The following is a 15,346-nucleotide window of genomic DNA, read 5'->3' as shown; positions in this document are numbered from 1 at the left end:
AAGACTTAACATCAGCCAAAACAAGACAGTGAATATTTCAAGAAACAAGTAAAAGACTGCAGAAAAACAGCATGCAACACGAGAAGGAATTCTGCAGAAAGCTGAAGTAGGATTTTTAAGCAGAGGGATTTTAGGCCTGAAAAATAACTTGTTGTATAATACAATGTTGCTGAAAGCCATAAAAAAAAGGTCTACTCACATATATTTAAGTAAACAAACTTTATAGATTTTTATCAGCCCCATTTATGTGTGTTTGCCATCTAAAGACATTGAACTAAATTGCACTGAATTGTAGCATTCACTGGTTTCTGTGAGTTAGTAAATATGATGGCCCAAATCTACAGGTAGTATAAGGTGGCTTAAGACGTAAATATCATGTAAACAATTAACAAAACAATTTGGAAAATCTTTACACTGTATCCGGATTTGCTTCCAGAACTCACGTAAAAGTTTGTAGCTCGACTATGGAGAGAAGAGAATTGGGTAATATTTTCAGAGCGTGACGAAAACTGTAAAATTACACTAGGAGAAGTAATATTTTGTTAACTTACTGCGGATGTCACTGAGTCTAGGTCTCATTTCTGATTATGGCCTTAACAGGCTCACAAGTGATTTTGTGAGACAAAGATGGAAGAGAAAGGCAAGAAAAAATGAGAACAGGCAGAAAATGTTTTTTTTTTTTTTCTTTTAAATGCAGGCATATGGACATATCTAGCGGATGAGTCATTTGAATCAGAAACAAATAGGGGAGAGAAATTTCTCATAAGGACTTGTTTAACTTTTCGGCCGCTCTGATGACTTGACATGACAGACCAACACAGAAGTTGGCCAAAAAAAAAAAAAAGTTCCCAAATCCGCAATTCCTTCTACTGGCGTGTGTCTAACGTAAGTAAGCACGAGCGGATAAATCATATTTACCATTGCTGCATGTTGTATCTCACAGACCCCGGGGCTCCTGGCACTTTTCAAACTTGGCGTCCACAAAAAAGTCTGATTTCGCCCTCAAGTGGGGAACTTTCTCCTCTTCAGTGCCGTGGGCTGCCTGAGGCGATTCTCGGTCGGTGCTCTTTTCGCAAACTTATTAATCGCCGTGTATGACAGTTTTAGGTGCAACGCGGAGGGAAACAGTCGCTCGTTTTATCCCGAGAATCGCCGTGTCCGGGCTGCTTCGCTGAGAAGAGAAACGCGCGTCAGGACGTTTGGCAACGCGTCGGTCTCACGGAGGGGAACGCACGACCACGACGCTCTGTCCCCTCTTCTTTTTCCCCAGCCGTAGACTGAAGCCAAGGAGACAGTGGGGATCGCTGACAGACAGAAGCTGGGTTGTAACTGCTTGTCCTACCTTGAGGAAAAAACGCAAGAAAAAAAAAAAAAAAAGAAGAAGAAGAAGAAAAAAAAAAAAAAAAAACGCCTTCCTACACACTCCCCCGATGATTTCCTTCTGCAGAGTCAGCGCAGTGCGCCGAGGAGAGGCTGCGGACGGTCCGGGCTGGAGAGAAGGTGGCTGCTGTGTTATGTTGGGTGAATTCAGACCAGTGTCTTACACGCCGTGCGTGACCGTAACCCGAGTGACCGTGGGTCCGGAGACTCGTCCGTGCCCGACGAGCCGATTCACGGCGCCGCGTGAGGATGAAGACTTCTCTCCGCGTGCGACAAAATTGTGCCAAAAACCTTTAGCCCCGAGATAAGGAAAACGGCAAAGAGCCGCGCATTACAGCTCGGGGAAACACTTGAAGAAGCAGCAACGATTCCGAGAAATTTTTGCCTCTGTATGCATTCAACGGTTGTAGTCAAATAACATGTATTTTAAACAATATCACTGCAAGGAAACTTGATCAAATGTGGCCAAATAAAGAATACATAATACCAAATCTACACAAATGTGTTTGGATTTCTTGCCCTCTTTAAAATGCCGTATGAACTTTTTGGTGATACACACAGCAGTTCATTTTACACTGAGCAAACTTTCACTTTTTTCGCTCACTCTGCCCTAGCGGGCACGGCACACGCACGTCACTGCGCGGACGCGCACGCACACGTGTTTCGGGGACTTGAAAATAGTTTATGGTTTCTCGGTGTACTGCAGGGATGTGACACTGATTTCCTAAGTTTTGTCGCTCAGATCCCTCAGAAGTGGGCGCGCTCATTAAAGTTTCATTGTGCACTTGTTTTTTATGAGGGTTCGCTCAACATTTGACTGAGACATCTCAAGAGTGAAGAGTTGAAGGAGTGAGGGATGTGTGAGTATGTCTGTGTTTGACTGACTGTGTGTGTGTGTGTGTGTGTGTCTGCCTGCGTGTGTGTGTGTGTGTGTGTGTGTGTGTGTGTGTGTGTGTGTGTGCGCGTGTGTGTGTGTGTGTGTTTGAGGATGGAGTGGAGCAGAAAGAGAGACATACAGCGCTCCTCAGAGTGACTGCCTGCCTCAGCCTGGCTCCTCCACTGGGGTGAGAGAGGCAGCCGAATCCCAGGGCAGTCATTTCTATCAAGTCAAGCGTCTGGAAGCCCCACTTGCATGTTTGGTCAAGGGGTAAATAATAGATCAGGGATTAGGCTTGTGTAGAATTCATTCCAGGGTAACAAGCTACTGAGGTCCCAGGATATGCATATTCATTCCTTGGCCAAGGCCATGGGAGAGCGAGGACCATATGCCTGTTTGTCAGAGGGCTTAGTTTGCTAATTAAATGAGATATTACATACTTATGTGAGCAACAAAACAAAAAGCCTTTAAAGGGCTACGTAGGAAAAAACTATGTTTGAATCTATTTTGTGTCTAATTCAAATGCTTTGATGCTGCTTTAATTTGACTCAGGAAGTGTTTTCTATTCAGCAGTGTTGATCTCCAATGTAGACACCAGTGGAGCTACGGATGAGTAAGATAACCTGCACTGTACATCAAAGCACAACATGACCTTTTTTTCCTTGCTTTAAGCACGTTGCCGAACTATCAGATGAAAAATCTATGTTATGACAAACACAAGATGTGTGAGAGTATAGTTATGATTGTGGGTGTGTGGGCAGTAATAGTGTATTTTCAGCTTCTACTTATCTTTTTAGTTCATAATGGGTGAAGCAGTTGTGCTTCTGTGTTGATTTGTGGGCTGCATTGCATGAGCAGGGTCAATCACTCCTTTAGCTTATTGTTGCCGAAGCAACAAGTTAACTTAGAAATGACTGGCTAATGTTCTGACAAATTTGTAGAGCTGAGCTCCGTTACTGGATAGTATGTTAGGCGCCAACCTTGCCTCCTAGAAATTATATTTATACCAATTTGCAACAGCTACATTTTGGGGACTAATGTTTCTTTTAGTCAACAATATGAGGAAATGTTTTTAATGAACATATCTGCTAAGTTGCAAAATATTCACACTAAATGTATTTGCAAAATGTTTATGCCAATATCTGCTCGTAGCAACTAACATATGATATTTGTTTTTGATTATTGTGTTTAGGTACTTGATTAGGGCTAGGGAAATATCCTGGTCTTGATTTAACACGAAGTTGAAGTATGAGACATGATGTTTAACATTTAACCAAAACCATGATCTTTACCTAACCTTAACCAAAATGTTTGTGTTGCCTTACCCTAACCACACTCAAGAGTCCAGATGCAAACCCTCGTCTCTGATATCATAGATCGAAGTAAGTTTAAGTTTCCCTCAAAATGTATTTGGAAAAACAAATTTGTGCTATGTATACAGAACTTCTGGGAGACGGGGTTGCGGGGGCCCATTTGTTAACCCCACTAACATTCCTGCAGTGACCTAGTCAACCCTGTAACATCTAGAAAATGTGTTAAGTGAAAGGTGCTGTTTTGGATTATAGCACAAAAAATCATGACTAGGTATGGTGCAAGTGTACAAATGTCCAATAAAACGAATCTTCACACTGTTTTCAACTTTTAAATTAAATGGAGCATGGCACTATGCAGAGATAGACTGATAAAGCAGCTGGGCCAACAATCAGCTGATATTAGCTTCTTGTTGATATATATATCGGTATCAGTGTCACTGTCATTGGAAAAAATGGCAAGAAATTGAAGTACAGAAATACAAAAGATATGGTTAAGATCATTTACACTGGGTCTACACAGGAGGCGCTTTAATTCTGTTTTTCAGCTCTCACACTTCCATTTTAATAAATACAGGCATCACAGAGGCGCCATATTGTAACAGTTTGCACTTCACTTGTGCTTTACATGAGTAACCGCGATACGAAGCATGTATTTAAGCTTCAAGTCCACTTTCTTTTGTTTTCCATATGAAACTACAGTAACGTTGGTGACTATACAACAGCACTAACACAGCTAAACAAATTCCGTGTAGACACTGATGGAGGACTGAAGCAATACTACTGACATGCTGCGTTCACTAAGCAGCCTCTGTAGCAGCTACAGAGTTAGAAACATTACTTCCATCAATAGTTTGTCCATCAGAGAGAACTGAGAAGTATATTTTTCGACTGTAAAATGTCCCACACATTTTGGTCACAAATTCCTTTAAAACACAAAATCAAGGAATCCTTGTCAAAATGTTTATTTAGGTTGTGTGTATTATATTATGGCCTATACTATGTTCCAGTCTGGCGTTTTAAGTAGACACAGACACACATTAACTACTGTATAAGGAACAAGTAAAAGGCAGCCTGATAGGGAAAAAGAGTATGTGGTTATTTGTCCCTGTGACGGGATCCCACTGTTCACTAATTACCCAGCGGGACCACTGATAATGAGCTATTGAACCTGCTACTGACTTGTTCCACCTCCTGGGATGGCCATCAGCTGCTGCACCGCACTCGTGGATCCATCAAATCCACAGAGGTGCTCCTGTTCATTAAGTTCCAGTCACTACCGAAGCATAAGAAGGTCCAAAAAGGTCATTTTGACCATTCCCAAGAACCTAGAAGACTTTTCAAGGGACTGGCTCATACAGCACGTTCTCTTCAGCAATCAGGAGGCAGTTAATCACTCCAAGGTTGTTTCTTTAATACTGCTACCAGTAGCACCCAGTTTCTGATGCCAAATAAATGGCATACTTATGGTAACTTAGTTTTTTCTCATGGATAAATAACGTGTTACCATCATGTCAAGTCAAGTTTACTTTTATGGCCCAACAGGGCTTTACATATAACACCTTTTAATCTTTGACACTTGGTTGGAAGCAAAAAACTCAATTGAAAAAAACTTGAATGATAAAACAGGGATCATCGTAAAAGGAGAAAAAGATTTATTGAGCAACACTAAAGTAAAACTGCACTAGGATACAGAGACAGATCTATGCCTAAGTTTCATACTTTGATCTCTCCTAACTCATAGAGAGGGAAGCACAGGTGTTGGAAATAACTCAAATACTTTTCTCATCTAAAAAGCTGTTCTCCGACTGGACACTATTTACTCAGGGCGACCAGTGTCCCATGTCCTTGGTCTCCTCTGTCATACTCAAGGGAAATATGAACTTAAATACAACCTCATCACCTTAATTTACCCTTTCACCAAGCAAAAGGCAAACTCTCTAGCAAGAGCCCAAGGGAAATAGTCTGACTCCTTGTTCCCACACATGCTAAGGGGGTTAACCGGGTTTGGGATGGCACACTAGTTGGGTGAGCCGTGAGTGAGTGTGGCCCTGAGGTTCATGGCAACATGGATACACACAAACACACATACACATACACATATACGCCGCTGCCTCTAAGAGGTGGGTCTTGTCTGGATCAATTCCTCCTTTATGAGGGCTCTTGTCTGTTGAGGATAGGACCAGAAGGTCATCAGATGGGAGTCAAACAGAGGTCCACGCCATCTCATTGGGGCTGGGGTTAGGACATGAACAAGGGGGTTTGTGCATGCACAGCATGGGGGGGGGGCTTATGGGAGGTCTGCGACATCACATGCATACAGGAATGCACATGATGGCAAACACAGAGTGTAACATTTGTGGTGAGGGAAGGTTTTGAGCTAGAATTGTCTGATTTAGGTGCACAGATATTGTATGTCTGAAGGCTGAAGAGAGGGAAGAGAAGTGGTAATCAATGGTTTCTCTGTCCTGGGGTTTTGTAAGGCAGTCCAAGGTCTCACAGGATTCAGCATGAGGACGGCTCATGCTTGAGGTCAAGAGCGGCTGATAATTCTCCCACAGACTCCACTGAGAGATGTAATATCCCTCCTCAGGGCATCGCTTGAATTGAAATGTGTACAAACAAGACTTAAAATGTCAGCAACTGAATGCGAATTTAGTGAGCACTTTCAAAGCTTTGCAATGGCCAATTTCAATTTCAAAAGGCACCCAGTGTGATAACAGCTTGTTATTATCTAATCTTATTCAACAAGAAAACATTAGACACTGAACAAATAGAGTCATCAGCCGCACTACAAAGTAACTGTGTTCAAAGACTTACTAAAACTCTCACATGTTGGAGCCTGTCTCATTTCCATGCAAGGGGAGTGATGTTCTACTAAACACTGTGCAGGTTTGACATCCCAGCTGGCATTTGTACAATCAATGTTCCCTTAAAGCTGGGGACTTGTGACGCTTTAGTATCTATTGTCATCTCCCGCAGTTCTCAGGTTCTTTCCTCCCTCAGCATCAAAGGTAGGCCACATTAATGCAGACAATATCCCAACTTACCTGAGGCGGCAGACAGAGGCTGTGCTTCACAATTCTCCATGGAGTGTCATGTTTTTCCCCGGGATGTGCCTCTCTTCCTTCCTCTGTTAGCATCAGCACACCAGGGCTTGTCATTTGGTTCTTGAATTTTTCATGCAGGTGAATTTGCATGATCACAGTTCTGTGTCACTTGAACTTCCCCGTGACTCCGCTGAGGCAGAACAGGAGTGAGACAAGCGTGCTTTTTGGGATTGTCAATGCAAGAGCTGTCTTGTTTCAAGGGGTGGCACTTCACATTGTAACAGTTGGGCAATTAGACACAAGAGGCCCACAAAGACACCTTCAAACAAGAGTCGGTTTACATTTTTTATTGTATTGTTTACATTTGCTGCTATACAAATGAGTCAACCATATTCTGTGGCATCCAGTAGAGCATTATAGTGAGAGCTTATTTCAGGAAGATCGGTTTAATTTAGTTGTATGCACCATTCCACATTCCACATGTTCCGCTTGAACCAATGTTATGAAAGATATTCACTATGAAAAGTAAAGTAGCCTGTTTCTATCAGTAGAGTAATCCTTGACTGTCTCACTCCAATCACTCCACAGATCATAATAGAGACTAAAGATTAAACTACCCTTTGAGATATGACTCATGTTTACAGATATCAATTTCAGAGATCCCAATTAATCTAAGAATAAAATATGAATCTTACAGGGTGAGTCTCTTTTCAATCACAAAACCACAATTCCCATGATTACCAGGATACAAGCTAATGATTGAGTGATGAATTAAAGATCCATTCTGCATTCGTGGTTCATTTCTATTATAGTGCTTGGTTCCACTGTAGGTTACTGTACTTCAATGGATTATCAGAATTATATTTATTAAAGGAGGCCTGTGTTGGAAAGTCTCTACATACATTATTCTTATTGTGACAGTGGATCAGTGATGTTTATACACCAACTCTGCGAGCTACTTAACAGTAGTGAATTGAAACACTTACACTATCCATTTCTTCCATTTATTCCAATACTTTTCCTAAGAGTGTGTTGACAGTCAAAAGTCCATAATGCTGCAATCTATTTGGGTCAAGCCCCAAAAATAATTTTAATGGACAAATAAAGGTAAACACAGAAAAAATCACCTGCATCATTCTATCCATAGCAATTTTTCACTGTGAGAAACAATAAGACGTATGATATGCATCCTGCACGTCACTGGTGAAGAGTGCTTAGTTGAAATTTGCCTTTTATGCATGTAAAATGCTCTTAGATCTGGATTAATCTGTCATTAGTAACACAAACAACAAACACTTATAAGAGGGAGATACAGGCTGCCTCAGACACGGGAAAGAGCAGCAGCAGACACTGTCAAAACATGGTGGGACATGCCTGTGTAGAACATGTAAGCAACTGGAAGTGTCTGGGGCCAAATTATACGCATTTGATGATGAAAGGGGGGATAGTTAGATGACAATCCTTTTGAGTTACCAGCTTCTTCAGAGAGAACTGTGTTAATTTAACTTTCTATTGACTATATTTTGCCATATGATCTGTTTTTTAGTCATTCAGTTTTAACATTTCTTTTATAAGACAAACAAATATATTTTGAATCTGTGGATGACTTTTGGCCTCAAGAAAAAAGGTGCAACATCGGGGACCAGACTCAAAACCCTGTTGCAGATGCATGATACTCATTTTTTCTCAAGATGAGGGCGGGGGGGGGGGGCTTATTCTTAGATACCATGTGTCAGTTTGTGTGTCTGAACAAGAAACAGGGGGCAAGCAGATGTTGTGCATTATGTACCAGTCTACTGCCTCTAAAATTGTTCCGCAAATGAGGATCTTAATGAGAGGCAGTGTTCGTGGGTCAAGGAACAGCCTAATCATGCTAAGTCAATTGCATCTTTTCTGTGTGTGTGTGTGTGTGTGTGTGTGTGTGTGTGTGTGTGTGTGTGTGTGTGTGTGTGTGTGTGTGTGTGTGTGTGTGTGTGTGTGTGTGTGTGTGTGTGCGCGCGTGCATGTGTGTGAGAGAGAGAGAGAGAGAGAAAGAGAGAGAGTGAGCAAGAGAGAGGGACAGTGAGCAGATGAACCAACATTTGTCTGACTGAAAAGGAGTGCCAGTCCTCATATTTCTTCATTTTCCTCTCTCACCCTGTGCTCCAAATCTGGCTGGACACTTAAGTACATTAGCTACACAATATGGAGTTGTCTTGTCTCACCAGCAAAGCAGATGTCAAACATGCATCTTTGTTCATTTTCCCTTGCTTGCATCCAGTTCTCAAAGTTCCAACTATGGAGACAAGATTCAAAATTTATTGTGCATAATTTCTTTGACCTTACAACGGATCATGAAAAACATACAAAACAAGGCAAATATCAACAAGGGGAGGGTATATGTTCATCTATTAAAAGAAAAAAACATGTTATACATAAACTACCATATAAAGAGCAATATCATATCTCAGTGTCATTTCTTTTTATCATCATTCATGTGGCTGTTGAGCTTTGATATAACAACAGGGATTTATAGCCTTGTAAAACGGCGCTTGCAGACACAGGGGAACCCTTATTCTGTGTAGTAAAAATGACCATCATACATCTACAGCAGGGATTTAAATCTGTAGTGTGTTTGTGTCTGTTATATCACAATAGTTTTGCAAAATCTCTCCTAGCAATTGACTTTTGTCATTTTGTATGAATATTATCATAATTTTGACACATTACTGGTAGTTGTGGGCTCTGTATAATAAAATATTTACAATGATATAGTCTTCTTCTTCTTATAGTACAGATTGATTTTTCCCTCTCTTTCAGTGTTTGTGTTTGTTACCCAGCACTTGAAAAACTCTTAAGACTGCTTTAAAGTCTTAAAAGCCTTAAATTATTCAAATGTTATTATCAAATGTTTTTGACATTTTTTTTACCCATTGAGATACAGTTGCAGCAGCTGTAATAAGATCTGATGTAAAACAATAAATCTTAAAATTTTCATTTGAAGATTTATACAGGATAATACACAGTCAAATTATTAATTGTGTTGATCATCTTGTTAGGCTCTCTTTTTGATTTGCACCTTAGTCTGTATTCACAATGTACCTCAAATTATTTTTGGAGAGGACTTGATGTCAAAATTCAAATTTGCCAAGTACAATAGATTAATATGATGCAATTAATATGTCCCCATATTTATATGATCCAAAACCACAATGGAGTCTAGGCAGCCTTGGAGGCAAGGCTATGGTACCTGAGGCTGATCCTTGTCCTGAGTTCAGATTACTTTGGTATTGCACTTGTTTTTAACTTCAAGACTTTTAAATTTCTTTTATATCTATTTAATGCCCAAACAAATATTTTAATTAAATATATAAATTGTCAGTGCTTAGTGGTAAGTACTGTTAGTAATTTCAAAGGAATTTTTATGACTTTTACGCTTTTGTAAGTATTTTCGCCAACTCTCCAAAACATATACCGTAAATTAGATGCATATCAGGCCCTAAATAGCTTGCATGACCTGCCCGTCATTTGAGAGGTTGGCTCTGTTTACCTGAGATCTGCCCTATGCCTTCTGTAATTGGCCTAAAGGAAGAAAAAAAAAATCAACTTTTTTGTTATTGCACACAATAAGTACCAGTACAACAAAATACAGTTTAGCACCTAATTAGAGTAGCAAACTTGCACATAGATATATAAAGGTAAACAAATGTAAATAATAATCAACAAAAAAATTTGTTAGTGACAGTCAGAGGGGATTTAACTGTACTATACAAAATAAACAAAGCCGAAAATGATTAGGTGGGTGGAAAAAGCAGATGAAGTCTCCATCCATATCCAAAGCATTGAATGATTAGGAATTCTTTCATATATAGTTTTTTATAATTTAGAAGGAATGGATTTGACCCATGGTGGTCTGGACTTGGTAGTCGTTGCTCAGATTGGTCTTGATCTTAGCTTATAGTCAGCTAAAATGTGCTTCTGATGAGAGCCCAGTGGGAGACACGAGCTGATTCAAGAAGTCACAACCAGGGCAATTCAGAAGGATTGCCAACCAATATGGGTACGAGTTACGGCTTCATGGGTTCATGTTAAATTCTCTGCCCCCCCCCCTGAAATTGCAGGGATGGACGTCTTGGACATGAATCACTGGAGCAGTGTCTGATCACAGCAAGCCATGCATATGCACACAAATTAGTATATATTAGTCTATGGTTCCGGTTCGATAAACACAGTCAGGGAATATTTTGAATACTAATTTGTCAGTCTCTAAAACAAGTATAGATTATGGTTCTATCAGTTACTGTAGCTGTAAAATAGGTCATTTTTTTTTCAAGTCAAGGACCAAAAAAAACTTGTAAATGACTTAATCCCACGTCAGGGCCCACGTGACAATAGCCTATAAATAACAATATAGCGTACGTATTGTGCCGGATAAAATAGGGAACTTTGCATACAGCTGTTGCTCAGTAACCACTCGAAACACCCAAAAGGACCGCTTATGGTCCCCGAACCCATCGTTGAAAACCATCGCGCCGATTCGCATCATACTGCCGTACATGAACGGCAACTGTCGTGAAATGATGTGAAACGGAAAACAGCGGGCTAGTTTGAAAGGAGGAAAGCATCTCGGTCGTTATTGACAACGGTGTGATTCACTGGCGAAGTTTGTTTCGGCTTTGTAGAGAAAAAAGATTGGATAAATACGTTATAGTGGATGGTTAAACATGCTGTCGGTGAAGCATGCCGCGGTGTTGTTACGGACTTTACGCTGACAGCTGCCAACAGCAGACAAGAAACGGAAAATATGAATGTTTGTTAAGTGGCTACCGTTAGCAAAGTTAGCTCCGGTAGCGCTGACTAGTGCTGTAACGTCAAAAGGCGCTGCTACAGTGTTAATAGCTGCCTGGTTAGCAAGTTATTATAACAGGTAAGAGAAAAACTGTGCTCACTTTTACCAAAGAGCCTTCCTGTGAGCTTACTTGTATCATCCTGCGAGTGTGCTACAGTAGCTAACGTAATTAAAAATACAAATCCGCTGTCTACATCGCTTTAAAAAAGATAAACCCGTTTCCAAATTAACAGTGTCACAAACGGGCTTACATGCCGATAAAATGCCATTTAAATAATGTTTTTATCCACTGCTACAAGTGATATTTTTGTTATAAGAGGCACCAAACTGATACCAGTTGTTATTTTGCTTCCTTTTCAGTCCCAAAATGTCCTCCAAAGACGAAACTCGTATCCTGGTATTGGAGGAACAAGTGAAGAGTTTATCAGATGAGTTAATGCAGTGCCAGGTATTTATTAATGTACATATGTAGTCTGCTGGCAGTTAATCAGGTACACCTAGCGAAAACGAATAAAGCAGTATTACCAATAAATCCTACCTTCACTATAGTTATAATGTTCAGTTTTTATTTCAGTCGTTTCAGAGATGTATGCATCGTGTTTAAGGGTGTTTATGTTATATAGCCTACCGTTCACTGACATACATAGAGTAGACAACATAATGGAAACAGCTATCTGTATCGCGTAATACAATTCAACAGCACCACAAACTGCAGCCTACAAAGTGACCATAAAATTGAGGCAACACCCCTTTAAAGACTTTCAGCACAAACTGACATTATAATGTTCATGGATGACTTTTGTATTAGACTGTATTAGTTTTAGCTAGGTGTACCTAATAAACTGGCAATTGAATGTATGTGTCTAGGAGGGATGTGTACACGCTGCTGCATTGTATTATTTGCTATCTGAAGAATGGATTTTATCACAAGTAGGGCTGCAACCAACCAATATTTTAATTATCGATTAATTGCTTTGTCTAATGACAGTAAATAGTCTAAAATGTCCGTTATAATCTCCCACACACCAAGGTTACATCTTCAGATGTCCTGTGTTGTCTGACCAACAGTCCAAATTCCAAAGATATTCAGTTAACTTTTATGTGTGGCAAACAAAAGCATCAAATTCTTGTATCCGAGATGCTACAAAGAGCAAATATTTGACAAATTTGCTTAAAAGATAGCTTAAGTGATTATTGAATTATCAAAATAGTTGACAGTTAATGCTCTGTTTGATCAACTAATCAATTAAACAACTGTTCATTGCAGCTCTAATCGTAAGAAACAGAAATGGGTAGGGCTTGCTTCCTAACCTTTGTTAGGCCATGCAGGCCTTGCTGACCATTGTTCAGCTCACTAGTAAAGGTTTTAAGGTTTTTAAGCTTTAAGATTTTCAAGTGCCCCAATATGATTATCTCACAATGAGGTACGATCTAAGTCTCTGACTGTGCACCAATGCAGCAATAAAGGTCAATACTATTTGCCATTTGACTTTAAATAGTAAATGAACTGTGTTATCACATAAGCTTTTCATGAACCTGGTGAAGCAATGAGTGCAACATGCTATTCTTGTCAGTTTAAAATCAGTACATGGTGACGCAAAGCTTTTTCTCCACTTTTCACTATTTCATCTGTCAGACAATGACTGTCCATTTTATTAGATTCCAAACCATTTGTCATCCTAACAACCATTATTTTAATTTTTTTGATCAGACAAAGACCTGTGACTCACCTAAGATACATACATACATAACTTGTCTTCAACGTTTACCGTCATTATCCTGGATATATAACAAAGCATGCTAGGAAGTGTCTGTTTCAGCGGCACTAATTTTAACCCATAAGGCATGAACTCATGTTTATAGTTTTGAGGTTTATGACTAGCAGTTGACAGTTGAAATTGAAAAGCATTCCCAGGGAGTTTGTTGTGATTTAAAGATAAGTTTATTTTACTAAATTGCATAAAGTGTATTCTAATTGTTCAGTTGTTATTACTCTCTTGCTCCAAAAGTATGTAAATGTCCTGACCATACTTTATTGAATGTTCAGCAAAGACAGTAAATAGTGTGCAGCAAATATCTGCTACCAGAGTACATTTGAATAAACTGACGTCCTCACTTTGTATTTTTGTTCAGATAAAAAGAAAGACACAGATATTAAAAGGGCTTATGAGCAGATCTGAGAACCTTTCATCTTCACTTTGGAAGTCAGTGATTGAGGGAGGGTGTCCTTGCATACTCACCACCAGGTGGTGCCTAATAACATGAGTGAACTGAACCCAGCACTTGTCACTTTGCATATCCACATTACCTCGCTATACAGGTAGGTAGACAGCTGTGAGGTTTGGCAGATGATGTGTTACATCTGAGTTTTTATTAGACTATAGATGCCACCTAACACATGGAGCAGGAACATTTGTTGTAGTACTGTTTGACTGTAACTGCATGTGTGCCTGTTAACTTATATATCCTGTGTTTGAAGTTTAGTTTGACTTTTGAAGTTAACTTTCTAAATTTACTCTGAAAATGAAGTTACACACTTTAATTCCTTAATTTGTAGGAGCCACTTGTGGTGTAAATCCATATATGCACCTTTTTATTTAAATAAAAACCTAATTTGGTTCTTACTCACTAGTATTGGGTATGAAAATTTGATATCTAAAATGCTCTAGACATAAAAAAAAACACATTTTGAAAATCAGCTTTAGATTACTGTATTATCAATGTATAATAACATGATGCACGTTCTCACCTGGGCTATAAAAGTGGCCTGTATAATTTGAACACTCAGTCCGTTTTTTACTCTTTATAAATTGCAATTATGAAACCTTTTTTGCAAACTTAATGTAACAAAGGGAATAGTTGTTAGATTTTCCCTTAGGTGTTTCCAATGTTGGGGCAGAGCCTATAAAATTCCACATAGCATTTTAACAGTGCTCTGAGTATCACTAAGTTGGCCTTTGTCCTACAAATATTTTGGCTTGCAAATGAGAGCACGTTTGAACTTTAACGCCCATTTTAAAATGTTTCTTTCAGTTTTAATGCACTACATTATAGTACTACAACTTTACCAGTGATACTTTGATCGCTTCACACAGACACTTCCTGCTGCCTTACATTAAACTGACATGGAAACCATCCTTGGTGGTCTTGTCTAGAGCAGAACATCAGTGATTCTGTCTATCTAATAAGGACCTTTAGTTGTGCAGTGCACCATTTAAATAGTGGCATTAGAATACCACTGATGTCTTAAGTCTCTGGCAAGATGTACTTCAGGACAACCATTAACTACAAAGAGTCTCATCTGTTGGCCAGCAAATGTTCCTACTAGCCCATTATAATTTTACTAATATGTGGCTGAATTTCAGTGGTTCTTTTTGGTATGTTTAGCCCATGGTGTTTCAGTATCTAGATTCAAAATGAATAATTCAGCAATCATCAAACACACATTCAGTGCATCTTTAAGTACACATACGGCAGAGGAGAGCTCTTGATGAGGGTCCTGACCGAACACTTGTCTGTGGATTGGCTAATGGCAGCCAAAGGCCAGGCAGAGGGAGACCACCTATTTCAAGTCAACCGTGCTGCTTAATTTCATCGTTAGCTGCATTGCAGGGTTGACTTGGTGAGATCTCTATCCCCTTTCACCCTACTCCCACTCTGTATACACACACACTTACATACAGATGCATACAGATATCTACAGTCCTTCCTCCTTATATGTTCAACTCATGGTCTTATCAAGGTCTGCTTCTGCCATTTTAGTAAATAATTGATTAGACACTTTTGAAAAGGGGGTTAAAATTCATATACTAATTGGAGACCAGTAGATTCCAGTGGGAGGGATGACTTTTATCTTATGATGATGTGAACATAATTTATCAGATAATTTTATATTAAGTCG

At 39.5% G+C, this 15,346-nt stretch overlaps 2 protein-coding genes across 3 annotated transcripts in view; one reads left to right on the top strand and one right to left on the bottom strand.

Moving 5' to 3' along the window:
- The window catches only part of bnc2 (basonuclin 2), a 174,886-nt gene extending 173,552 nt beyond the window's left edge, over positions 1 to 1,334 (bottom strand). For both annotated transcript variants that reach the window (XM_040145226.1, XM_040145228.1), the window contains exon 1: positions 919 to 1,334. In XM_040145226.1, the coding sequence (XP_040001160.1) occupies positions 919 to 921 (3 nt within the window). In that variant the 5' untranslated portion in view covers positions 922 to 1,334. The remainder of the gene's footprint in view (positions 1 to 918) is intronic.
- Positions 1,335 to 11,143: 9,809 nt separating this feature from the next.
- cntln (centlein, centrosomal protein) overlaps positions 11,144 to 15,346 on the top strand; it is an 86,160-nt gene continuing 81,957 nt past the window's right edge. The window contains exons 1-2 of the mRNA XM_040147379.1: positions 11,144 to 11,523; positions 11,806 to 11,893. Of these exons, the coding sequence (XP_040003313.1) occupies positions 11,405 to 11,523; positions 11,806 to 11,893 (207 nt within the window). The 5' untranslated portion in view covers positions 11,144 to 11,404. The remainder of the gene's footprint in view (positions 11,524 to 11,805; positions 11,894 to 15,346) is intronic.

Source organism: Xiphias gladius, chromosome 15 (genome assembly GCF_016859285.1).
Source record: "Xiphias gladius isolate SHS-SW01 ecotype Sanya breed wild chromosome 15, ASM1685928v1, whole genome shotgun sequence".
Classification (NCBI taxonomy): Eukaryota; Metazoa; Chordata; class Actinopteri; order Istiophoriformes; family Xiphiidae; genus Xiphias; species Xiphias gladius.
Note: the sequence above shows the minus strand (reverse complement) of the source record. Positions and strands in the feature narration are given on the sequence as shown.